The sequence below is a fragment of the Oenanthe melanoleuca genome, chromosome Z (genome assembly GCF_029582105.1).
Source record: "Oenanthe melanoleuca isolate GR-GAL-2019-014 chromosome Z, OMel1.0, whole genome shotgun sequence".
NCBI classification, from domain to species: domain Eukaryota; kingdom Metazoa; phylum Chordata; class Aves; order Passeriformes; family Muscicapidae; genus Oenanthe; species Oenanthe melanoleuca.
The window spans coordinates 12,160,314-12,188,210 of NC_079362.1; the positions used below are offsets into that span (position 1 = coordinate 12,160,314).

Below are 27,897 nucleotides of genomic sequence, written 5' to 3' on the forward strand. Positions count from 1 at the left end.
CAGTAATTTCTGAGTTCATTTTCCTTCAAATGTCATCAGCATGGTTTATTATTAAACACCTAACACTATTTGAATAAATAAAAAGTAGAATTGTAATATGTCTGTTCCTAGAATTAATCGTGGAACTGCCTGTGCTAAGGTTTAAAATATTTGTATGAGAGATTATAGAAAATATGATTATATTTGAAAGTCAACCAAAAAAAAAGTCATCAAAGGAGTGTTTCCTCTGGTGAGGCTTCATAGGATTTTCTGTGCTTCACAGGGTGTCACGAGTACTTTGAAACCACAGAAATGAAAATATATGCCACAGCTCATTCAGAAGAAAACTAAACATGGGCATTCAGCCACTTAGTGGCTGTTCATAACATGAGAGAATGAAGTATTTCACCTTATTTGCTTAAATAGTCCCTGATAAAGGGTGCATTAGACAGGCTGAGCTTGCCTTTTGCATTCCCCTGTGTACCACCCGCCATCCTCCTGTTCTTACCATTAGCTGTACATACTAATTTCTGTGTTACAAACTCTTTTGCATTAGATAGATAAACATAAGCCCTTATTTCAGCAGTACAGACAAAAATTTCACAGATTTGCTGTATTCACAGGGGACATGTTTCTTCCCCTCTCCTTCAGTATTTCAGTGGTTTGGCTCCACACAGAGCACAAGCAGACCCCACCCCAGGTTCCAGCACCCTGTGGTGCCTTGCAGGCTGAAGAGATGGTGCTGGTGACCTGTGTGGACTAACAGTGTGTCAGGGCTGGAGCTGTAACTTAAATGTTCAGCACAGAGGCATGTGGAGGCAATCCTGACCCACAATTGTGGTACATGAAGAGTTTGTGATCCACGTGCCTCTAACCTGAGTAGAGCCAGGCCTGTGTTGTGCTTTGTGCCCCTGGACAGATGAGACTCCAGCGATGTCCCCTGAGCACAGAATAAATTTAGATGGCTGATGATAAGAAGGGAGCTTGCAGGCAACCCCAGTTTAAGTAATGGTATTTACCTTTTACTCAAAATGGTAAATACCACCCAGCAGTACATGTGTGTCCCTGTCTTTGTCTAGAAGTGCAGCAGTAAGGTTCCTTGTGAACAGCCCTTTTGTTTGACAGTAGAAATTATTTAAATAGAGTTGTTCTCTAAGAAAATTTTTAATTACTTCAAATGACCTAAATGGGGTAAAATGGATGGAATCTGCATGACTTGTGTCCTGCTTGATGCTCCACAATCTGGGCTTCACAGCACCTGAAGGAATATAAAATTAGTTATACTAGCTTCTTTGTTCATAGCACCTGCTGTAATAAACAGCATTTAAAATGAGACTATACAGAGAGTGCCTTTCTTCCTGGGACAGTAACAAGCCAGCACCACCTGTTGCAAAACACCTGTGCTTTTGGGTTTGAATGTTGTTCCATGATTAAGACATAATGTTGTGCCATTAAGGGAGAAGTTCACTGAGCCAAAAGAGTACTTCTTCAAGACAGTTATTATTTTTAGTACAACTTGCACATCAACAACCTTCTTTAATAGAGAATAATTTACGAATTCTATACACCATTTTTTTACTAACTTACTTTGTATCTGAAGGTTTCCATTTGATTACAGGTGATTTTAATTTAAGCCAAAAGTACCAAAAATTTGCCAAGTTCTTCAATACTGCTTTTAACAGGTCCTTCCACAAGGATGATGTATCATTATCCCCCACAGCTACACGTTACCAAACTTCCCAGATACGTAGGGCACTAATATATCACAGACAGCTTTCAGTCTGCTTAATACTCTCTGTAGAATGATCTTCCCCTTTGGAGTCTGTGCGTAAGAGTATTAAAAAAGAAGATTATTGACAAACCCATCCACCCACTTGCCAGAGATGATTTTCCTCTGCAGTATGTATATGTCTGACAGAAGTGCTCTGCTGAGGAATAACCAAAAAGCTAGCTCAAAGTACAGTTTCCCTGACAACACCAACAACACTGTGAGGCCGTTCATGTTCTGCCCTTTGGATTCTCCTCTCTGCTAGTTGTTCTCCCTCTGTGGTGAAAGTGCTCAGGTCACCACAGCTCTCCAGGTAGAGCAATCCAGGATGTGATATGAAAGGTAACACACGGCCTCTCAACAACGTGGCTTGCTGGGAAGGTGTCATCACCTTTGAAAAGAAAAGTTTAAATCAATTTTGTTTTCAGCTCTTGTTCCATTAAAATAGTTTTTTTACCCAACTAGGAAGAAGCTAGTTGTAATGTTGTCTGTTGTATTTAAAGAATAATTAAAAAAGCTATAAACCTATAAAAAGCTATATAGGGTTTGCTGAGGAGGCATGGGAAAAGCAGTCTTAGTTGGGAAAAGGAGTGGGGTAATTTATTTTTTGGTTGTGGCTTGTGGGGTTTTTGTTAGGTTGGTTTGGTTTCCCTCTCAAAGGTGCACAGGAGTTCTCTCCAGCCTATGGCTTGGAATTGTTAAGAAGAAACCTAAATATTGCTTCCTTGCAGAAGCCACTGAACTGTAATAACCTTCAGGCCTGTGTGATAAATTAAATTCTCATAAGGAGCCTTTTTCCCTCCTGTTTCTGTCAAGTTTATCAAGGCTTTTGTTGCCTGAAGGCTGCAGTGGGAAATCCCACTTTATTTGCAGAGCCTAAATGACATTGATGCGTTTTGCATGAGAACACAAACCAAAACGAGTTGTCATAGCAAATTACTTGTGCTATGCATGAATCAATTCACCTACCCAAATGGTCTGTAAGCTACCAAAACATTTGTTTAATGAAGTCTGCAGTGTCTGAAATCTCTGGATATTCATTCCATTAATGTAAGCACTTATTTTCCATTTTCTGCTTTTCTTTCTTTAGTACTAGGTCTTATTTTTATCCTGAGAGCCAATCACAAAAAAAGTTGCTTCTAGTGATTTGACATAAAAATTTCCTTGTCAGCCTCCATTCCTTCTGGTTTGCAATAGCAAATGCTTATTTATAACATCTTCTCCCTCTCCCCTGCCACACTCAGTATAAAACGCTGTCATGTTATTTACAGTTAATGATTCCTCAACAGAAGATTGCCTTAATTTTTAAATACACACTCTGGCTTCTGGCTGATAGAGCAAGAAATGTCATAGCCTCTCACACACTCCCTACATGAAGCTAAGGTGCTGAAGGAAGCCAGTTTGGTCCAAAAACTCAAGACTGGTAAATGTAAACCTATACTTCCAAACCAGGGGCAGTGGGTTTCCACATCACCTGATAAATACAAGTAGCAAAACTACCTGCTCAAGGAAAGTGGCACTGCTGACAGCTTCTGCCATGTGCTTCTCATCTGATTTTAAAACAGACTTGATATTTTCCACCAAGTCATGTATGTCTGGGCTCATGCTGCAGGAGGACTGCTCAAGGATCCACGCCACTCGCCGTTTAGTGTCCATGTAAGACTTATAGTCTATCAGAGACTGGGGTCTTCCCCTCACAGCTCTTGCTCCTGAACTCCTCCGCAAGGTGACAGCGTTCTGTGGATTTACATCGCTGGGTGCAGCAGTTTCACAGCTGAGCACTGTCTCTGAAGACAAAGATGAAACAAAGCAAACAATCCACATGGTGCATGGTATTCCCGGAGATTCTGCTCCTGATTCAGTAAAGAAGCAGTGCATAGTTTAACCTTGTAAAACTTTACAGTCTGGCATGGTCAGGGTGGTAGGGAAGGCTCTCTCTATTGGGTTTACACAAAATGCCTGCAAAATAGTCATACACAGTTATGACTGAGTGCATATTACATGTCAGAGGGTCTGGAAGGACTCTTCCCCTGTGGAAAGCTCTTTGTCATTTTGTGTACGTTGGTTCCTTTCTCTTGTTTCTGATCTGAAGAAACCTAAAATGTATGTTAATGTAAACATAAAGGTAGAAGGCTTTTATGATCTCTCCTAAACTCTTGATAACTTTTAATTATTAGCAGTCAGGAGGACAAGTTGTACCTGAAAATAACTATCTTTCAAGCTGGAAGCTAGTAATACTACATAGTAGAAATTCAATGTAAATAAAAACAAACAAAAACCTACAGCAAAACGTTCAAAATTACCTTGCAGTTACAAAGGGCAATACAGAATCAATTTCACGGCCTTTGGTCAAAATAAAAATTCACTTCATTTGGTGTAAACAAGTTATCAAACTTTGGCCCCATTAAAAGGAAGAAAAAACCAAAAAAACTCCAAAACCACATCTACAGATTATTCAAGAAGCATTTTAATGTTGGCTTCAGACAAAAAAAATGCCAGGAGAAGATACAAAACTTCCCAGCAAGAAGAGCACTAACGAAGCAAATTCCATTCCTGCAGAGAAGTTCCCTTTCCGTAGCACTCGTGACTAACTCAAATCTAACTGCTGAACCAGACCCAGCCTCAGTAACATCAAGTCTAAATCTTTGAAATGCTTCTGACATGGGGTCTCTGTACATCAGAAACACTCTGCTTTCACAGCTGTGAATAGGCACTGTGTCATGTAATATTGCTTCAGCAGCAGATTCTCTGGGCTGCTGTGGTGGAAGTTGATAGCAGGACAAGACAAAGCACATGATACAGCAGAGCCATGAAAACATTCCACAAAAACAGCAAGTGAAATCCAGATTGGCACACTCCCAGTATCCAGAATAAATGGCTGTTACTAACATGCCCCACTGGCACTTACATTTTGATTGCTGGTATGTATCAGCAGCTACTGTGGGGATTCCAATATCCTCTAGCAAAAACTGCAGGACCTCTGGCTGATGCGTTTTTCAAGATTGTCAGCAGCATCACAGACTGTGTAGTCACATTAGCAGTTTTCCCACAGCAACAGAATTAGATCACTGACACCAAAGCAGTTTCATCAACTCTCCACCATGGGCTGTGTTGAGTTTTTTAGGTTTTTTTTGTTTTTTTTTTTTTTTTTTTTTTTTTTTTTTTTGATGATATGAGGGTTGAGAAAAGGGGTGTGAATTTATAGGCTAATACCAAATTCCCAAGCCAGTTTTTCTTTAAACTACTCACATTGACAACTGCACTTGTAACATTTTAGATGTCAGTGCACTGAGGAATCCTGTGTGCTCTCCCTCCTCATTTTCCACCACCCCTCCCTCATACCCAGACCCTGTTCCTAATGTGAAAACCTAAAGAGCAGCAATACTAAGGGGTTAGATGGAGAAGGTTTGGTGAAGCACAAACTACTGTAACGTACATGCTCTGTTGGGAAACAGTAGCTCATTTCTGCAGGTACTAGGTTAAATGTACCAAACTTCTGAAAAGTTTTCTTTTAAAGAACCATTATACAATCATTGACAGAGAAAACAGAGTCACCTTGAGGCAGCTGGCAGTGCAGAAGCACAGGGTCACTTTTAGAATATTTCCTCAAGGGATGGAATGCTCTCCTGCTCACTCCTGCAGGTACACAGCTTGCATTTGAAGGGGAAAAGCTCATTCTGCTGGAAAGCTCCTGAATTTCTTCAGCTGAATTATTAGAAACAGAAAAGTAGAAGTAGTCAAAATAAAGCTAATCTGTAGAAACCATTATTAGAGACTCATTTTTCCCCATCCCACCTGCAAATCTGTAGTAACTGGACACAGAGGTCTAGAGGTGTGCACAGACACTTATTGAACAGTAACTTTGGTCTAAACCCTGTTTAAATGTTTCCAAAGACCTGTTCAGCCTTATGCAACTGGAGTAGCAGAAGACTACAATCTAATATATCCTAATAAAAGTCACCTTAAACTACTGGTCAGAGAGAAGGGAGCTACAGCTTTATTGGCAAAAAACTAAATCTCAGAGAGCCCCAAATCCTCCTGCCCAGATTCACTTGTACCCAGACACAACTGCATATAGTCAGAGAGGTTGGCCAACTTCTGCTATTAGGTATCTCATAAACTAGTCCCCAGTCACTAAAAAGGAACTAAAAACTTTACTTAAATATTTTCCTGGATTTTTGTGATATGCTATATCCTTCCCACTCCTCCTTTTCCTAAGAGTGAAACTATGTGTTGCAATTTAATGAACAAGACAGGATTTCTCACTAAGCTTGGTACTGTACCTCCCTCTAGTGGCACCTGGCATATCAGAGAAAACAATTTTCTTGATCATTCAGGAGTTAAAAGATTGGTAGTGGGCTGCCCCTGGCTGAAGGCCAGGTACCCACCACAGCCACTCTCTCCTGCAGCTGGACAGGAGAGAAGAAATATAATGAAATGCTCATGACTTGAAATAAGGACAGGGAGAGATCACTCAGCAATTACTATCATAAGCAAAACAGACTCGGCTCAGGGATATTACCTGACTCTATCCAAAAATGAGCAGGATAATGAGAAGTAAAACACATCTTAAAAACACCTTCCCCCAACTCTCCCCTGGGCCTTATCCTCTGCCCTGCAGCAGCACAGGGATCATGGGTAATGGCCACTTCATCACTCATTTCTGCCACTGCCCGGGGGGGAGTCCTTCCTTTGTCCCAGTGTGGGGTCCCTCCCACAAGAGACAGTCAGGAATTTCTCCAGCTTGAGTCCATTGCACAGACAGCAGTTCTACACAAAATGCTGCAGTGTGGGTCACTCTTCCATGGGGTCAGTCCTGTTCCAGAGTGGGTCCCCCAAAGGACCATAAGTCCTAAGTGCAAACCTGCTCCAGCTTGGGCTCCTCTCTCCGTGGTTCTGCAGGTCCCTGCCAGGAGACGGCTCCAGCACAGCTTCCCATAGGTTCACAGCCTTTTGGACACACACACCTGCTCCAGAGGGGCTTCTTCATGGCTGTGTGGGACCCTCTGCATCCCTGTTACTCCATGGCTGTGGCTGACCCTCTGCATCCCTGTCACTCAATGGCTGTGGGTGACCCTCTGCATTCCTGTTGCTCCATGGCTGTGGCTGACCCTCTGCATCCCTGTCACTCCATGGCTGTGGGTGACCCTCTGCATCCCTGTTGCTCCATGGCTGCAGGGACACAGCTGCCTCTCCAGGGGCTGCACCATGGGCTGCAGAGGAATCTCTGCCCCAGCACCTGGAGCACCTCCTGCCCGTCCTGCTCCACTGACCCTGGTGTTTGCAGGGCTGTTCCTCTCACAAATTCTCACTTCGCTCTCCTCTGAGGACCAATATATCTGCAAAGTAACCTTTCTTGCTCTTTCCTGCACCAAGCAAGAGAGTGTCTTGTTGCTGTGTTTTCGCTGCTCTGTAATCCTTTTCATGGCAACAAAGTGGTTTGTTTGTTTGTTTGTTTTTTAAATTCTGAACAGATTAATGAACAGATTTCATGATCTTAAGATAATCCTTTATAATAATAATGTTAAAGAGAGATAATTGTCTTACAGTGGTGTGTACTAGAAATGCATACACCTACTTTGTGATGATACAGAGCAGCTACCAAGCACCTCCTACCACCAGCAGAAGGATGCATGCCTGCTTGCTACAGTCAGTAAGGGAAGTCCCCTTCTGCTTGACAGGCATCATTCTGAAGTCAGTAAAACAATTTTAGAAGCTTAAGAGCTCCTCCTGCAGCCAGCAGTCAGGATTTCCCTTACTCTGCTGGCAGAGCAGGGCGCAGCTTTAAATTCCATCAGGAGCTATGCTCAGTTGATCAGCTCTGATAAAGCCAAAGGAATCACAGCATCAAACACAAATGCCCTGGCATGACAGCCTGCCAGCATAAACTGAAAGTTCAAGTTTTATTTATAGACTGCTACACTGCACCAGCCGAAACAGCCCATAGGCTTCCTCTGCCACAATTCCAACATAAGCCCTCATTTTATACTTCCCTTCTGCAGTGGTTTAACCCCAGCAGGCAGCTCAGTCTCTCACAGCCACTCTCACTCTTCCCCAGTGATATGGGGAGGAGAACTGAAGAACAAAAGTGGCAGAACTCATGGGCTGAGATAAGGACAGCTGGAGTGAGGTGGGGAGAAAAAAAACAAACTGAGAAACTCAAAGGAAAACAAGTGATGCAAAAGCAGTCACTCACCACCAGCTGACTGATGCCCAGCCAGCCCCTGAACTGTGACAAGGCTGGAACATTCCCCCAGGTCACAAATCCAAACCAGCACCATAGGTTGAAGGAAATTAACTCCATACCTCCCCAAATTTAAATAAAGGAAGAGATACTGCTCAGTGTATTTCTTTTTCTTAATTCTAGGGAGCCTTGGCATCTAGAAGAAGCAGCAGAGTTAATTTTCTTTCTTAACAGGCTTACTTTCCTTTTTTACCTGAATTTAACAGGCAGGCTGATAATTCAGCTTCTCTTTACAGATCTCTTTATTAGAAAAAATACTGGACAAACCAGTTAAGATGATGGAGGAGGGTACACTTTGCCATATGTGCTCAGGTAAGTCTGATTCTTGCAAGAGAAATTTTTAAATACAAATGCCTCAAACAATGTCTTATCTGACCTTTTTTCAAAGTAAAATAAAACAAACTAAAACAAAAAAGAAAAACCAACAAACAAACAAACAAAAAAAACCCCAAATATTTTCCTTCATGGCAGGTGCATTTTCTATGCTATTTTTTTCCTGTTTCCACTCTCATAATTTTAAGCAAGTCATCATGTATCCATTTATTTGCTATCCTCTTTTTGTTTGAGCTCAAGCAGCTCAGAGAAAGCAACAGGAATACTACCAATAAGAAAGTTTTGAGAATGAAATCCAGAGGAGCTGTAGCAAAAGGTTTCATTATAGTGAATGAATGACAAGAAACCAGAAGCATCCAAGTGCTTGTTTTCAGAGGTTTCAGGCAGACTGTCAGAGTTTAAGGGCACTTTGACAGAGCTGACACTTGGGAAAAGTATTTTATACAAACTCTTTTTTTCCCCCTGACTCCACATTATAGAAACAGTTTCAACTGATGCAGTTCAAACCCAAGTTTCTTCATAGATTGGTAAGCAGGTTGGAAGAAGACAGGCCACAATCAATAAAATATTTCAGGCTTCCCCCCTGCCCCAGTCTTTACTCTCTTGTGTGAATATTGCAGACAATATTCACACAATTAAGGCAATCTTGCCATAATGGCCAAGTTCAAATGAAAATTGGGCTGTACTGGAAAAGCTGGTAGTTAATAATGTTAGCCACAAGCATATACTTCAACAAACATTAGGCTAAAAACAACTTGGAGGCGTAGGCATGGTTTTCTAAAACAGAGCAGACAAAAGTTTGATGCAGTCTCTAAGAGTAGTTTAGCTATGTCCTGTACGAGGATGCAGGAACCATTTAGTAATTTTTCCAGTTCAGGCTGGATAATGGAGTAATTCCCAGTTTAGCTCCAGACAGTGCAGCAATATTCTACGCTTCTCCTATTTTTACCAGCAATAAAATGTTAACAAAATGTTAATATCACATACACTAAGCAAAGGGAAGCACTGGAGCTGGACGTAATTTCTTGCAACATATGGATATAGTGTCAAAACCTAACTTTTAAGTTGCCAAAAGGAAACATATCCTTTTTGTATTTCACATAAAAACAACTAGTTATGCTTTTGAACATTTTAAACATTAATCCTTGTTCCCACTGCCCAAAACAAACGTGATTCTGTATCTCTGGTTTAAAGTATGGTGGCTGTCTTTCAAAGAACTAATAATGCTGCTGCTGCTGGATTAAGTGGTATATGTTGGAGAGAACATTCTAAAGCAAACTTTAAAATTACTTTTTACCTTGAGAGGACTGCCTGTCCCTTACTTCCCCTGAATCAACATCTTCCATGCCATTTATGTGAAGTGCACCTCCCTGGAATAAAATGCAAAAGTTGAAAAACCACAAGTCACCATCTTTGGCATTTCCTAAGAACTGCAACATCCACCTTAGAAATGGAACACTTGTTCTTAACTACACAGAGACTGTGTGATATGAGTTTAATTCCATGGCAAAATCAAGGCCAGTGAATGTCTGATGTTCATCGTCCAGGTCAGTGAATTTTATCCTATATAGTATTTTCTTGGAAAAAGCACCTGTCTTTTGAAAACACCACTGAAAAGGTATGACTAATGATGCCAAAACCTTGCCCTAGTCCCTCATGACAGCAGTGTAGGTAAATGAAGAAATTAAGGTAAATGAATGTAGGTAAATGAAGGAGGTCTTTTAGAGTAACCAGCAACAGCTGTGCTCCACACTGCTTTTTGCTCCTTCTCCCACATCTGGGCAGTTTTCCAACTGGAGAAAACTTTCCAGTTCTAGAGGAAAGTGATTAATAAAAATCTTTGGTGAAATTTACATTTCTAATCAAATGTATCCTCCTGTCTTATATTTACCAAACTTGAGTGCAAACTCTCCCTTAGAGTAGAAAAAACAAATCAGACATTAAACTCCTGCAAGACCATACCTGCTCAGAGCTTTTTAAGCTGCACACAGTTTCATAAGGTGGAGGTGGGTCCAGAGGGCAGAACACTTCAACCCCATTGATTCGCGTCACATAAATATAGGGCAGTGAAATCACATCAGGGACAGGTGGGCTGCAATAAATAACACAGAACAAATCTGTCACTATGGCTTTCCGGCTGCAGAAAAACCATCTGCTACCAAACTCCATGGCTTTCCTGTGCCAACTCGGATTTTGGGATGTAAGTCTCAAATACTGGACTCGTCAAGATCTGCAAGACAGAAGATAGCAGGAGTAATTCCAGTTCAGCTCCTTAGGACGTGCCTCTCCAGTGTGTTCCCCAGAGTTCAAACACCCCTGGGCAGTACTGGGCTTAGGAACCCATTCCAGTTTTACTTCAGAGGTTCAGTTTTTTTACAAAAATTAAAGTACAGGTTGTCACTCAAAATGTGACAGCCTAGCTCTGAGTTTTGTGAACCACTGAGTTCTTACTTGTAGCCTAAATTTAAGATGCTTCTGACCCAATGGTTTATGTTCAGATACACCTGCACAGAAAAAGCCAGATTAAAACTAAAGACTGTTCTTGTGATGGTGCAAGAATATTGCATTGATCAAGTCACAAAGGCTTGTATAAGGCAAATGCATCTCATGGTTAACCTTACCTCAGTTTCCAAAGAGCTCTCTGAAACGTTTAACACAGCAGAAATCCCAAAGACTTTTCGCTGCAACATTTTTCTCTCAGAAGGAACAAAACAGAATGGTGCCTGGAGAAACCTTAATTTTGATAAATATACATTTTACATTGCCTCAGGAACACTGTAACAAAGTGTGGTGGTCAACAGCGGAGCTGACAACAAAACCTTCCTCAGAGATTTCTGAGGGGGGGATAATTATTTGATAATCCCCACTCAATTCCCACAGAGAACTCTGTGACTCAAAGCATCTCAGTTCTTTTCTGCAACATTATAGTCATTGATTTGGTACTGAGCAGGAACCTCAAGCAACACACAGAAACCCATATTTTGGTCTCTGGACTTTGGTCAGGTTTCATGCACTATCACTAGTGGATACTCTCTACAAAGCAAGTCCTTCCTCCCAGAATTTAGGATTGCTCTCGACACTGGCTGGAGGGAACAAATACGACTGAAAATTTTTTTCTTGCAAGCTCAGAGGAAAGGGCAGAATTACAGAAATGCCTATGGAAGACTGCTTGCACAGACAGGAAAACAATGAAACTTTCAAAATGAGAACCTGGAAGCCCCCTTACGAAAGACTCCTGTGAAGGCAGTGGAGGTAATGCATGGAGAAATCTGAGGAAAGGAAAGCACATTATTTTGACAGCTGGCCACTGTCTTTTTTTTATTCTTAAAAATGGGGAAAATAAAATATGTTAAAATAGTTTTTAACTACATCTCTTTCAAATGGCTTTATTATAATTTTGGAGTACGATGGAGACAGATCCTCCACTGACTTCTTCACATTTTCCTAGTATGTTCATGCTGAATTTGCATTCAGTATAAGCCATAAAGTTATATATATATTGAATCTTAATTTTGTTTTTAAACATGTCTGATCTGGCCTACACAGCTCAGTCACACTTTGAAAATGAATGCTATGTCCAACAATTATGTTACAACTTATCACAAAACATGCAACTAGAAAAACATTGCTTGAGTCTCTTGATTATAAAAGTAATTTCCAGGATGTACCCAAACAATACTTTAAACTCAAATGAGGTAGATTTCTAGGCCTTGCTGCCCAACATGCATCACCTCTGCCCTTAAATTTATGTGTCTTGTGACACTTTCATAGAATCACAGATTAGAAGGAACCCACAAGGATCGAAGTCCAACTCCTGGCAAACTTCATGTTTTGTTTTTCACCTGGAAACCCAGCTCTCACTGTTCATGTTGTGCCAACCCTGAAAAATAACATAACTGCTATTTTGTAATGTATGAAATTGCAAGAGTAGAGGTAGGAATTGGCCAGACACTTGTAACGCTAGTTTGTTTTTTGCCATTAAATAAGACAAATGTACAAGTTTCCCATGAACAAGTGAGCAAAACAACTGGCTTTGATAGCTGGGCCTCTGACTTTTCAATTTAAAGGGTGGCAGAGAAGGCCTACCCATTCCAAACATGTCTTTGGCACAAATCTTGATGACTGTGGTGTTTCTACTTTCAGGGGATGTATTTGTCTTGGAGTTGCAGATGAGGCTCACCTCCCTGGATATGGTTCCTGTACACCCTCCTTGCACACAAAGGTTTGGGATACAGGGAGCTCAGCACAGAATGCCAGGGCACAGGTGCTACACAGAGTTCAGGGTACAGTCTGGGAGGAAGAAGTGTGAGGAGGCTGACTGAGAAATCCACATGGCCACATCCCATTTCAGCCACTCTTGCAGGATCCAGCCTGGGCTGAGTCATAATTACTCATCTTCCAAAAACAGAAATAAGCCTGTTGCTTTAACTTGTGCACTGCTATATAACTACCCACAACACCCTGAAACAAGCAGCCTGACCTCAGAAAGATCTCATCATCACTTGAACATTACATATGAACAAGTTTTAACATAGTCACAGCTATTCAATTTTAGACCACAGAAGCCTTAAAATCTGTTCAGCATAGCAGCCCCTCCTGTGGAAAAAAAAAAAAAAAAAAAAAAAAGAAAAAAGAAATACTGCTTCTGGGAAAGAGATAACCATCTAGAATGACATGCTAGACAAAGAACAACTGATCCATTTTAAATTGGGGGAACTCTGAAAATGATAAATAATTATTCTTCGAAACAGATAATTTTCTGTTCTCATATGCAGCTTGAACCAAGACTTACACAGAGGTTTTCAATCTCTGGTATTTCAGAGGACCTGTTCATTCTAAATCCTGTTGTTGTGCCATGTTATCATTTTCTAGGCAATCTCAGGATCTGTAATTACCTCTGCCAGGAACACACAGTTTTTAAAGTCATGCAAGCTATTCCTAATGAAACAGTGAAATAAACTAAACATTCCGGCACACTGCAAAAAGGAGGAATTTTAAACAAGAGTCATACAGTCTGCTTGAGCACCACAATACTTTATGTAAAAATATTGTATGCTCAGAAGAGAATAATGCAGCCCCACCTGAGTCATAAACTAGTAAAGCCAACCTGCAAGTAACTTTTAAGAGCAAATAAACGCCTGCAGGGTAAGGGATTACCTTTCCAGGCAGTGCAGTCAAAACAGACCCTCCAGTCTGCCCTAACAGCCCAAGAGGGAAAAAGAGAATGACTCTGGCAGGAAGGCCCATGGGGGAACACCATTCAGGGTCTCTGGCTTGCCAACTGGCTGTGTCTGGGTTCCCATGCTGCCCTCACCTGCTCTTGACTGCATTGAGTAAGTTTTCAGCTGTGTCAAGCAGTAGTATTTCTCTCACCCAGAAATAGTTCCTAGAGAATCTAAACTCAAACCCACAAAATCTTACCCCCTTATGCACACTGCATTTATGCTGGCTCCAAACCAATGGGATTTTTCTTCTTTGGTTTTTTAATCTCCTTGAATCACAAGCCTTTTCCACCAGAGAAAACAATCTTTAAAAAAGAAAAATAGGCAGAGCTTTGAAAGACACTAAAAGAAAGGAAGTGAGTGTACAGTTTTACCTGTGACTTGTCTCTGGAGTACAAGAACTCAAAATTGCAAAATAGGAGGGAGGTGGGACAGGTGGGACAAAATCATCGGGGTCCAAATTGTGATCTTCGTCTTCAATTTCACATTCACCCTAATCAGACAGAACTCAAGTTAAAACCCTTCTGAGCTTTTATAAATATTGCTGAACAGTGTAATCTATCAATGGTGTTTGTACCACTCTCTATGGCAGACAATGCCTCGTGCTCACTTACTGTGCAGGATCTTCTTGATGCAAGTATCTGCAAGTAATGCAGGGCAGCCGCTATGAAGCAAACTGTAGCGGTGAGAGCATTCAGGACACTAAGAGCTAAGAGAACTTTCTGAAGAACATGAAGATTATTGAAATTAAAAGATTAAATCATGGTATTTGTGAATGACAAAATAATAATAATAATAATAATAATAATAATAATAATAATAATAATAATAATAATGGTAATACAAAACTAAAATAAATAGAGAAAACACAGGGATGACCATGGCAATTACTTCTAAGGAAGGGATGAAGTCTTCAGCACCATCTCCAAGACCAGAGTAATTTGCAAAAACTTGTTTTACAATACTTGTTGTCCTGAGAGGGAGATCCAGGAGGGTTTAATACAGCCCAGATGTGATTTATCCATCTACTCACTCAAGAATTATACCCCTCCTTGTAACTTTTCTGTGGGAAATCCAGATTCAAGATGATCACCACTAAAGAAATGTCAAAGCTTTTGGATATTTGAAGATGGTTTTGGTTGGGAGTTTTATTTTAGCAGTTTCTAAGCCACAAAAGGCTGGGAAGTGCAAAAGACCAACAAAGGCATCAAATCTTTAGCTAAAACTTAGATCCTATTTACCCCTATAATCTTCTCTGTATTCCACAACAGTTTTGGTTGCAGTAAACACAAAACACAGCAAGAACTGCTTATTTGAAATGCACTGGTCAAAACCCTGACATGAAAAAGCCCCCACACGTTGCAGAATCATAGACAGCATCTGAGCAGTATGGAAGACCAGAAAAATAACAGTTTTTTCCCAGTAACACAATCACATCAATCACTTCAGCACTGCACTGCTGCATGGACATTTTAGAAGCAGTACTATTGATGTGTGTGCAGGATACCTTGAGAAGAAGATAAGCAGCACTGCATGACTTCACATGGTATAGCTTCAGCACAGACTCTGCTTCTGTGCATTTGGTGGGATGAAGTTCTTCACAGCACAAACAAGTCTTGTTTTCATCCATATCCATCTTTAAGAAACAAAACTCCACTCTTTAATTGTTTTATGTATTATTTTTACCTGCATAAACCTATGTTTTATACAATAATCTGTTCATCACCTAGTGACCCTGTATCGTATCCTTAAATTTCAATTATTCCACAGTTTCCAGTTCATGAATAGTGATTCTTCTCTTTCTCATGACAATCACTTGAGAAAAATCTTTTGCATTTTGCCCTGCCTTGCACAGACTGCATTTTCCACAAGTGGAAGTATTCTGAAAAGCTAGTATGATCTGATCTACCTTATTTTTTCCTCACAGCTGCTGCTGTAAGGTATCATACAATTATAACAGACTGAACATTTTGTCGGTAGCTCACCATTACCCACACTCAGGCTTTTTCAACAGTTTATATTTTTTACATTACTACTAAATTCTTTATGCTAGCTCTTAAATTACTTGCAACTCTACATCAGGACATTTTGTGATCTCAGCACACCAAGCTAATCTGTCATAATGAGAAGAAATAAATGTAAATCAGTATGTGTGCTCACCAAATCGCATCTGGGTACGCTGGACACAAACTGAATGCCTTGACATCCAAGTATTAATCCAGTCACATTCAGCATAACACTGATCACAGACAGCAGAACAAATAAGTTAACCTGGAATACCAAAACAAAGTTAACTGCAGTGGACAGAGGAACCCAACTCAAAGAACCTATTTCAGAGCAAATCCCACTCACAAACTGAAGTTGAGAATGACTCTCTGCTTTTTCAAAACTGCCCATGACTTCAGTGCCCCAAAGTGTCTTTTCCTAGTCCCATAATTCTTTGTCTTCTCTCTCCTTATTCCACACTAGCTATGCAGAACTAAAATATATGCAACTGTTGAAAATGTCAGTAGTAATAGTACAAGCAATTAAAGGTTTTGCTGGAGTCCAAAGCATGATATGCAAGTTGCCCAACTTCCACTGTATGTCATACTCTTCAACCAAGTTTAGGTCTCAACACATTCAGAACAGTAAAGAAACGTGAAGAGGAAGAAACATCTTAAGCCAACATTCACTTTGCACATTTCCAGAATTATTTGGCAGCACAAATAAATGAAAAATATTTGTCTCAGTACAGTGAGGATGGAAACACTTTAGAGACTTCAGTTGCATGACTTTATTTCCTCCTGGCTACTAAAACCAAAACACTTGTAAATCAGACAATACTTTCAGATTTATAAACCACCTGAAATCAAGCAATGGCAAGAGAAATAAATACATGAAATAAATACATTAAATAAGGACAAGCAGAAGCAGTGGACAAAATGATGTCTTGCTTTCACATACACCCTTACAATCTGTGCTTTGAATATGGATTTTGAACACACGAATGAACCATAACTCTCCCTAGTCATCAAGGCAAAAATATTCTGTACTTCAAGAGCAAGTACTGTGGGTCAGACTATTACTTCACAGATAAATAAAAATAAAATTTCTCCTTTGAGCATTCAATTTTACAAAGCAAGTATCAGATTCATAATGTCCTAAAGCATTCTTCTTAATTACAATCTGCTCACTCAGGTTTCTTTGTATCAAAATGGTACAAACCAAAAAACCAGGACATGACAAAAAAATAGAGGACAAGAAGGACACTATGAGGGACATGATTTCAGTTCTGCTCCAGACACCTTTACAGAAGATCCAGCAGCAAGAACTTCCTAAACATGCAAAGAATACCATGGTTTTCCAAATAAATTTAGCTGATGTACCATGATTAGCTACCTGGAATCTGGAGCAAAAATAAGTAACACAAATTATGTGCAAACTATGTTCCCATTTTCTGAGGTTCAGGGAAATAATCGCCCATGAATGGACAAGAGCCAAAGAGCATTACTGTGCAAGCTAAACTCTTAAATTACAATATTACTAGTCATTACTAGTTTCACCATAATGTTATCCTGTAAGGTACATTTTAACCCCAAAAATCCCAATAATATATGTAGTTATTACTAAATCTCTGAAGAGGATTGGGACTACTTTGTGTTAGATACACTAAGAACAAAATAATATATAAATTATTAAGAGAAAGAGTGTTTTGTCCTAGCTGTGTACTAATAACAAAACCAAAGATAAGAGGGTTTTAGTTGCAGAATGCACTGTCATTTGTTTTCCATACAAACACAGAATCTAATGATTTTTAAAAAAAAAACTCCCTGCTTAGCACGTAAATGAATCAAACCCATTCCTTATGCTTTTACCTAAATTATCTCAGCTAGGCTTCTGACAAAAAACTACTTTGAGAAAAAAAATTGGTACACACAGGTATATTATATAAAGAAAAGTTTTCAACTGGACCCAACACAGGGCACCAACAATTAGGAACTGGCCAGTATTGTAAGTGAAATAGAAAACATCTTTATAGCACAAATCTCATGAACTTATATTAAGAAAAAAAAGGGTGTATTTGTCCTTTTTCAACTGATGAACAAATGGAGAAAAGAAGTTATGTGGCCAAAGTAATGAAAGATTTAAAAAAAAAAAAACACCAAAAAAACCTAGCAAACTCACATTTGTCTTCTTTGGTACAGAAGCTGCAATAGAAATAATTCAGTCTACAGCTATACAAAAAGTAACAGTTAAAATCCAGACTTCCAATCCAAAATTTTGAAAAACAAAAACATCATTAATATTTTTCCAAAAAAATGTCAGTAGTCAAGTCAAAGAAAACGAGGAAAAAAAGGAACATTATCATAAATATGTGGAACACGGATGATAATTTCTGCATTTAGGTTCCAATAAATTCTATGTGCAAGAATGTGCAAGTATAACCTTGATCTGGTTTTTATTACTTGTACAGTGTATTTTTGACTAAATAATCCAATATTCAGAAAATCCTGCCAAATGAGCCAAAGATAAGAATAATTCCTCTACATACAATCTAAAACACTATCATGATCTGAACCATAACCACAAAATTCTCTACCACACATCTGAGAGTGGACAAGACGTTGTATTTGACTGTCAAGAGAAAAAATCATTTTTTCTTTCTGCTCCATTACTGGTCAGCATTTTTGCACAATCACTGAGATTGGAAGAGGCCTCTTGAGATTCTCTAAATCCAATCTCCTGCTTAAGCAGGTGTCACAACAAGGGAGCTGGAACCATAAAATTCCTTCCAATTTGGACCATTCTATGATTTTATGACCTACAGCAAGCTGTTGCATATAATGTCCAGTTAGCTTTGAATAGCTCTACACCAGGTTTTGACCATCATAATAGTGAAAAAGTTGTCCTTTGTGTTCAGATGGAATTTCCTATTTTCTCAGCTCTGCTCACAGCCTCTTGTCCTGGCAGCGAGCACTACTGAGAAAGGTCCAGCTCCCTATTCTTCGTTCCCGCTCATCAGCTATTTATAGAGATGCAGGAGATTCCCACTGAGCCTCCTCCTCTCCAGACTGAGCAGCTTTCACACCTCTCCAGGTGTGGGAAGGACCACACCCCTCGACCTGTTGGCAAGTCTGCCTAATCCAGTCCAGGACACCACTAGTCTCCTTTGCCACAAGAGCACTTCGCTGTCTCAGGGGCGAAACCAGGAAAACCAGGATCCCCAGGATTTCCTCTGCAGAGCTGCTTTCCTCCAAGGTTTTTCCCTCCTGTGTAATTTCCCTGCACAGGCAGGACTTTGCATTCTCCAAGAGAATCCTCTCAGTGCAATCTCCAGACTGTCCAGGTCCTTCTGAATGGCAATATTTAGCTATCAGCCCATTCCTCCCAGCCTGGCATCACCTGTGCTGAGAGTGTACTCGGATCCACTGTGCAGAGCACTCACTGCAGTAGTACTGGCTCCTCAGTTTCCACCCCTCAGGCTCAGCCCACATCCCTGGCTGGCTCAGCTTTCACCAGTGATCACAACCCTCTGTGTCCACTTATTTAGCCACTCACTGTCCAATCTAACACGTATACTGTTAGCTTATTTTGTTACTTATATTCTCCTGCAGATGCATATTTAAACGTCTTCGCCATCACTATTCACCCACAAGTGAAAACAGGGGTTACACTTTATCCCAGTGACAGAAGATCCTACGAGGAGAAGTATTTCTCAATTTAGAAAAAAACAGAGAAAGACAAACATGGTATTTCAAAAACCCCAACAGATGTAACTGGTCTTGACTGCAGCTAAAAAAATGTAAACAACTCAAATTATGGCCTCAGTTTGGCTCACAGCTTCATCTTCAGAGCATTAGATACACATGATCTGTGAACAGCTACAAAAAAACTGTAAGGAACCTTCACATGAATTAAACTACAAGAAAGTGAAGTGTATTCTATTCATATTTGCTAATGCGTTTCATGCACGATCTCTCCAAAGAAGAATAAATATGCATGGTAAAGTCTGACACTATCTTCCATCCTGCACAGGGAAGCACCTCGCTGTCCTGCTGCTGGCTGCCATTGAGGATGGAACGCCAGAGTGGAACTGCTTTCGCTTGAATAAGCACACGCAGGACTGATGCCCAAGCAGGCACTCAAATTAAAGAAAAAGCAGTTGGTCACAATCAGCAGCTCCTGCATTCGTCTACAGCCTACATATATTCTTCATAAAGATCCTGCAGAAAAGAGCATGCCCGTTGATTAATTGTCCACATGCACAGCAGCCATAGCAATACTTAAAATTCATAGGACCTTACTAGATTTCTGTCAGTTGTGAGAGCTATTTATTGTACTTCATGGAGACCCACAACATAACTGTCAACAAAGGAAAGCCCCACAGGAAAAGACAAATTAATTAATTTAATTTAAAAAGTGATTTATTTCAAATGCAGCACTAAAACAGCCATGTATGAGAGAAAAGCTTTTGCAGCATAAAAATGGCTATAAGCCTCCAATGGCTTTTCATACTCTCACACTTAAAAGCATATTTCTCTTTGCTTATACTGATTTTAAAACCTTTGTATAATTGCTGCTTATTGACTTAATGCTGGAGTCTGGAGTGTGAGCAAAGAGGTTAACATTGAGCAATTTTACTTCTAAAATCCAGGGGAAAAAGATACTACTACAGTAATTCTCTCAAGTCAAATGACTGCTTGTCATAAAGCACAGGCTTAGGGAGGAACTGTTTTTCAGGGTTAGGGACAGATTACAGAGCTTCTGTTCACTGTTACTAGCAGAGCTGAAATTTAAGAACGTTACCGGAATTAAGTATCTTGATCTATACCTTAAATTTTAGTTAAATTAATGAAAATCTGTCAAGTTGCAGATATCATAGGAGTAGTCAGCCCTAAGAAATTCTTATTTAAAGCTTCCTGGAACATATTTTTCCTTGGATAAAGGTTTTCAATTAAACACAAGGTTTATCACAAATAAATTCTTCAAAAATTTTCAAGTTATAAATTAAGGCTGAATTCCATAAACTTTTTTGTTTTCAAAGTAAGACCTGTAAATATTTGTCATAAACCAAAAATATTAACACGTTTAACTTAAAAGTGTTTCAAATAAAAAATTTCAAATCCTTATGAGAAGAATCCAAAACCAATGACTCATACTGCACATTCAACTCTGGCTTTTCTGTCAAAGCCCTCAAAGCTTTACATGGAAACAAGGACACATATGAACAGAGAAGCTGCCATGCTAGCATACAACAGAAGCATGCAGTACTTGATGTAGCTGAAAGCCATGCACTTTGCAGGTACCAAACTGCTCCCCGGTACTTGCAGCTGCAGCAGTTAAACTCTGCACAGCACATCAGGCTGGTGTCTTGCTGGATGCTGGTACTCCTTTCCCTTTCATTCAATCACAGCTAAGTTTGCTCTTTAGAAGCAGAACGCAAGTACCAAGCAGACACCAGAGAGATGCTTAATTTGAAGTCTTTGTTTCAGTTGGTGAAAAAAACTGCCAAAACCAGAAACAAACACAATCAGAAGTCACCCAAAAAGCACTCTACAGGATTGCAACTAATTCATGTGTAACTGCAAGGAAAGGATGCTAAGGGCTTCTGCATTCAGCAAAGCATGTATGGCTCCTGGCAACTCCTGGGAATGCAACAAACTCAAATTAGTCCAATCTGGCATACAAGTAAGGACAAAGTCTATAACAGCAAGCATGACCTGTCAAAGACATGAGCTGCCCTCAAAACATACACAATCAAACTAACAATGGAGAACTGATGTACTTTCTGAAAGAACTCAGGTTCCTTCAGGAAAAACTAAGATTTACTGCTGTGTGAAAGAAAGAAGCTTAGGAGCAGAGAGGAAGGAACCAGATTCTATTCATGGAAGGCAACACTAAGCATAGAAAAGTTCAGAGTCAATGTAATTTGGAGGAGCAGGTGGTGGTAGTGGTGAGTTTTCCCTTTCTGCATTAATACATTTGGACAGTCCTAAAGAAGAAGAAACATAGGATTATTAAGATCATTGAGTTCAGTGTTAACTCAGCATTACCTCAAAGAAACATCAGCTTCAAAGCACAAACATCACAAGCTGACCTCCAAAACTGATTGAAAACCGATATCCAGAACAGAAATTCCTCAAACACCTAAAATCAAGGAAGGATTTCAAAATCCAAACTTCTCAGCAGCTGTACTGCTCAAGGCTAGGCCTCCCTTGCAAAAATGTCCTTCAAAGTACATGACTGTAGCTTGATTTTGCCTTTCAGTATCCTGCCTCTCAGATATATTATTTATCTAGTATCATCCCACACTGTTAATGCAGCTGTAAAACAGCACAGGTGGCAAAACACAAATATGGCTCTCCGTCTCTCTAAAAGGTCTTATCACAGCCATCCTTCTTCACTGCTGTCGTTTCACACATGGTGCTACTAAAGGTCCACTACATCTGTAACTAATGTGCTTCCTTTCCCTCCTCCCCTCCAAGGAAAACACGAGTGGCTGATACACCACAGCCCATCCCCAGCTCCTTTCTCACAGCATTACAGCCCTGTGCTTTCTGCAAGCATCAGCAGCACCAGGATCTTGCTGTCACAGAAAAAGACCTACAGTCTGGTTGTTTTTCACCATGACCAAGGCCTTGGATTGAAGTGGCATCTATGACAGCCTGACCCTTCACAAAAACCCAAACAGAGTGAGAAATCATGACTGGGAGTGCTAAGGCCTTACATAAGGATATAAGAGGGGAGGACAGCCTCAACTGACAAAAGGATATGCTTTAGTTCTGAATGATCTTTTTAGTTTTGCTTATGAATGTCATAATTCTAAGTCATGACTGTGTAACAATTCTCATTCCTGAGACATTTAGGAAGGTTGCTTTTAAAATTCATGTAATTGTGTGTTCTTCATAACTCTCTAGAGAAAATGTTCAGTTTACTAAAGGGAAGACATAATAAAACATTAAAACATAAATATGCACACAGAAACTAACAATCTGTCCTTGAAAGACTGTGGCTAGTTTAAAGTGTGATTTCCTTACCCTTGATGTCAGGGTAATGTTTAATGTTTATTTCATTATTCTTTATCTTTTTCTACATAAATAGAATATTTCAGTTGGAAGGGATCTACAACAATCATCAAGTTCAACTGCCTAACCACTTCAGGGCTCACCAAAAATCAAAGCCCAGTAATAAGTGCATTGCCTCTTAAACACTGAACACTTAGGGCATCAACCACACTGCCTGTTCCAGGGTTTCACTGCTCTCTTAGCAGAAATGCTTCCCAGTGTCAAGGCTGATCAATCCAGCTATCAGAAGTCAAACCTCTATAGAACACACATACAAATAAGAAAAAACAAAAACAGTTTCATAGAATCACATAATCACAGAAAAACTGAGGCTATAAGACAGCTGAGGAAGACTCCTGTGTAATCTCCTGCTCAAAAGCAGGGTCAGCTATGAAATCATAGCAGGCTGCTCAGAGCTTTTATCAATTTCATGTCAGAAACTTTCCCATCTGCTGCACAATATCCCAGGGCAATCTCCTTCCACATGTGACCATCCTAAAGATCATTTGAAATCGAAGAAAGGATCATGAATTTGTGCTTTCTACTGAAGTAAACATTAGGAAATGAAGATAAGGTTTATACAAAGGAGAACATTAAAGAGTGAAAGAGCAACAACATTCCATAGAAACAACGCAGTACAGAGGCAGTGCCAGCACGGGAGCACTGTGCAAGCCCCAGGCAGTTTGAGACTGAGAGCATGTACATTTGTCTTGATGAAAATATGGCCCTTCCACTGGGACTCTCCAACACCGGGCTCCTCTCTACATCCACAAAACTCCTGTGTTAACCACTGCGCACTGAGAAATAACAATGGATGTAGGTGGTGCTGGTTGACAGCTAGCTGAACACGAGCCAGCCGTGTGCCCAGGTGGCTAAAAAGCCAAAGTGGCATCCTGGCCTGTGTCAAGAACAATGTGGCCACCAGGACGAGGGCAGTGATCGTGCCCCTGTACTGGGCACTGAGGAAGCCTCACCTCAAGTCTGTGCTCAGTTCTGGGCCCCTCACTTTAAAAGTGACATTGAGGGGCTGGAGCCTGTCCAGAGAAGGGCAATGAGGCTCCTGAAAGGAGTAAAGAGCCTGTCTCATGAGGGACAGCTGAGGGGACTGGGGTTGCTCAGTCTCACGTAAAGGAGGCTCGGGGGGACCTCGTCGCTTTTTGCAACTCCCTGGCAGGAGGCTGTGGGGAGTCAGGACCTGTATCCACTGCAGTGCCTGCAGTGAGGGGACAAGAGGGAGTGGCCTGAAGAGTCAGTTTAGGTACTGGAAAATACTGTCACTGATAGGGTGATCATGCACAGGAACAGGGTGCTCGGGGAGGTGGTGGGGTCACCATCTCTGGAGGTGTTCAAGAGGCATCTGGATCTGGTGTTTGGGGATGTGGTTTAGGGGTTTTGGGCAGTGCTGGCTTGACAGCTGGACTGGATGATCTCAAACCTCTCTTCCAACCTTGATGAATCTATGATTCTATGATTCTATCCACAGCTCATACATCTAATCCTTGGTACTCCTCACTGACACCCAGTGGATCCCAAAGGAGTGCTGCAGAAAAATGAAACAACTGCCTTGGCCCGAAAAAAGTCTTTGGAAGTGACAGTAAGGCAAAAAATTCCAAACAAATGAACAAAAAAAATCAAACTCAAATCAACCAACGAAATGAAAAAACTTCTCTGAGCCCATAGACAAGCAAAAGCAACTTCAAAACTTTTTCAAATCCCAACTTTAAGAAATTAAGAGCCACACAGCTTCAGATTTCACTTGCAAGTGGAAACAGCTTACACAGCCTGCACATCAATCTACTTCTCTTACAGCAATGCGATGTCAATTGTATATGAACCTAGCACTGGGTTCTGATGTAATGTGTTAAGTTAGTTCTCAAACCCATTGTCAAAAACTAAACCACTACAACTAAGCTAAGATTTAAAACTATCTCCTTCATCTCAGTTTAAGCTGCACTGCCTTGGGGAACTAAATCACTTATTGTAAGTCAGCATTTTCTTATACAGACAAAAACATAAAATGTGCACTTTAAATAATATTAACAATTCTTCCAGACGTGGTCCACTCTTGCCCTTGCTGGGGACCTCATTCATGCAGGAAAGAATATGGCCTTTCATGGTCTTTGACTTCTCTTTAAATAACTATGATTCTACTTTAAAAGAAAGACTTGACTTTTTTTTTTTTTTTTTTTTTTTTAAAGGAGAAAGGGGTGATTATTTTTTTACCAATGACTATTAAATTAGGACCATTTTTTATAACTTCCTTACAAAGTTTAATCCCTACTTACCAAAAGCAGCATCGGCCTCTTCCATGTTGTTAACCCTAAGATTCCACATAAGATTGCCTACAACATCAAAAAACACAGTGTTACCAAGAACAAAGAACTGCTCACAAAATGCCATTTACACTGTTTTTATTGCTGTACTTTGGAATACTACAGCCATGCTGGAAGATACAAAGACACATTTTAAAAGCAGAGAATACCTGTCCTGATGAGGTTCTTCGTTCCTAAGAGCATCCTGTGAAATAACAGCCAAATTAAATCTGCTAGTTTTTTATTTTTTCCTCCCAGAAAACATGCATGGGGACAAGTAGTATGTCAGCAATTCCAACCTCCACATATGTCCTAAATAATTGCTTTCAGCCATTATTAGTAGTGCCTACTTCTTTCTTCCCTTTTCCTGACTTCTGATCATTTCAGTGAGCTAAAACCCAGAGCATGAGTCCTACCAAAATCAATAAAGAGCACCAGCACTACCTCCCCGAACCATTTTCCTGTTTAACCAGATGAATGCCAGTATCAGTACAAGGAAAGAAGTTAAAATAAAAACACATCCTTCTGCAACAGAAGTTGTTAGACCAAACTTGCTGAATCACAGAACTGAACCCTATCATTCTTTCTTTACCTTGTAGGGTGAAACAATTCAAAAACAATAAAGAATTGCTGTAGAACTGAAACAGACAGCACACCTGAACACTCTCTCACAGAAGAATGGGAACCCTATAAAGAAATGCAAATAAGTTTCTCAGCACATCCCACAAATCAGCATCTTTACTTTTAACTCATTGGACTTCATGACTAAGCCAGTAGACACCAAGCTCCTACCCTAAAAAGAAACAGGAAGACTGGAACAAGCAGGAAGTAATCCACTTTTAAGAAATCCCTTTTGTAACTTCATTCACTTGACATGATCAATCTAATCTAGCGTAACACACATATATGACTTGGCCAAAACACCTACTGATATCATCACTGGTGTTGCAAAACCACATACATAACTGCAGTTTCATAACAAAGTATTTTTTGAATTCTCTGACTGCAAAATGGACACACATAATTTTATAACAAAGCACATCAACACTGATGTAAATGTTTGGGTTTTTTTTTTTCCTTAAGGACAACAAGTTTATTTCATTACCTCTGTCAAAAATAAGAAACCAGAGTCTTTCTCAAAATTTTCCTGACATGCCCCTCTCAAGTTAGCATGTCACATCCATAATGAAAAGAAAATCAAACCAAAAAGCTCCCAACCAGACACATCAGTCAGCTTTTAATGGCATCTGCTTTTTCAGGTTGCTTCTGGGCTAAAATTTCCACTTATATTTTCATAGCCAAATTGTATTGTGGTAACTTTTCTGAGTGTACTATTGTTTCAGAAATATAATTTTAAAACCCCAAACAAAACCAACACCCTTCTTGATTATTAAAAATACCGAATACTTCTATCTTACACATGCAATTTTAAAGCATTTTAAAAGCATAAGCATGGTTCTGTATGCAGAATTCAAAGAAAGTCCTTTGGTTACATATATATAAACTTCTTTTAACCTAGAGTGAGAAAGAAAGGAAAAAAAAAGAAAGATCACAAGAGAGATACCAAACACAGACACTTGAATGGTCTGAATTTCCCTTCACCCCCAAGGACTGTGTACTTTCAGGGATGAACCCCGCATTATACAGATAAACAGCAGCTACTTGATCCCCAAACTACTGCAATGAGCTTATTTTCAGAGGTGGTGAACAACACTTGCAATTTAATTGAAATGTTTAAAGCGAGGGATAAGCTGACACTGTTCACACAGGCAGCAGGAGCTGAGTGTTCCATCCCAGGACTTGCTGATTGCTGAAGGGCCCACAGACTGGGACCAGTCAATCCGACTCTCCTACACTTAATAACTTCTGCTTGCTACTGCCTAGTTTCTGCAATAAAAACTCTCATATATATTCCATATTTATGAAGCTGTGGTTTAAAGCAGAACCGAACAGGAGATGGAATAACTTCTCTCAGTATCCCTTTCAAAAACTGTCCTGAGTCCATCCATTTTCCCCAGGAACACTGTTAATCTATCTCTGCATGATGCCTAAGGCACAAAGCACAAACTTGCAGCATCTGCATACACAACGACTTTTGAAAATACTGTCTGACGGCGCAAAATAACCCAGTACTTTTTCGTTTTAAAAATGCACGTCAGGAAATAAATCCCCTATTCGCTTGTCTCGACGCTTGTTACCCCGCTGGGGTCCCGCAGACATCGTACAGAACCGTGAGCAAGCAGCTGCTGCCCGCTCCCCGAATGCCGGCGGAGGGGATCACGCATCCCTCGGGACCGCCAGCCCCGCCGGTGCCCGGCACGGCGCGTCCCGTCCCGTCCCGCGGCCGCCACTTACCGAGCAGCCGGCCCACAGGGGACACGCGTTCTTCACCTGCGGGGCGCTGCTCAGCCACAGCGCCGCGAAGCCCAGCGCCACCAGGGCGCAGCCCAGGCCGGTCTGCAGCAGCCCCAGCCCGAGCAGGGAGCGGAAGGGCAGCGGGGGGCACGGGCGGCACGGGGGGCGCGGGCGGCGGCGCGGCGGCGCGCCCGGGCGGAGGGGCAGCGGCGAGAGCCCGGCGGCCGCGGGGGACAGCGAGCCCGCCGCCGCCTGGGGCAGCGGGACGAGTCCCTGGAGCGGGCAGCAGGACCCCGGCAGCACCATCGGCGGCTCTCGGCGGGCGGGCGGCGGGCCGGGCCGGGCGGGGCCGCGCCGCTGCCGCCCCCGTGCCAGCCCCCTCGGGCGCCGACTTCCTGCGGCGCTGCCGCCGCCTCGCCTCCCGGCCGGGCGCCGCTCCGCTCCGCTCCGCTCCGCTGCGGGGAGCACCGGCCCCGGCCGCGCCCTCCGCGCCGGGCGGGCCCGGGGCCATCACCATCCCCGCGGCCGGCGCCGAGCCCGGCGCAAGGTGCTTCGCCGGAGCTCGGGCGCCCTCCCCGACTCTCCCGGACCCTGAGCCATCCTTCCCGTCCCGGGTCTCCCCGCTGATGCTGCTGCG

General features: G+C 41.2%; 1 protein-coding gene across 1 annotated transcript; it reads right to left on the bottom strand.

Annotated features, from left to right (window-relative positions):
* Positions 1-1,104: 1,104 nt before the first annotated feature.
* Positions 1,105-27,657, bottom strand: ENTREP1 (endosomal transmembrane epsin interactor 1). Its single transcript, XM_056514674.1, has 11 exons — positions 27,261-27,657; positions 24,879-24,935; positions 15,707-15,817; positions 15,054-15,182; positions 14,161-14,268; positions 13,921-14,039; positions 10,287-10,416; positions 9,622-9,694; positions 5,303-5,452; positions 3,248-3,534; positions 1,105-2,138 (listed from the first exon to the last, which is right to left on the bottom strand). The coding sequence occupies exons 1-11, from the start codon at positions 27,564-27,566 to the stop codon at positions 1,932-1,934; spliced, it is 1,677 nt and encodes a 558-aa protein (XP_056370649.1). The 5' UTR covers positions 27,567-27,657; the 3' UTR covers positions 1,105-1,931.
* Between the last annotated feature and the right edge of the window lie 240 nt (positions 27,658-27,897).

Coding starts and splice junctions, on each gene's coding strand:
- ENTREP1 (XM_056514674.1), bottom strand. CDS start 27,566: ATGGTGCTGCCGGGGTCCTGCTGCCCGCTCCAGGGACTCGTCCCGCTG. Junction 10,417..13,920: donor ACTCCAGAGACAAGTCACAG/GTAAAACTGTAC, acceptor TATTTATTGCAG/CCCACCTGTCCCTGATGTGA. Junction 9,695..10,286: donor GCTTAAAAAGCTCTGAGCAG/GTATGGTCTTGC, acceptor ATTTTATTCCAG/GGAGGTGCACTTCACATAAA.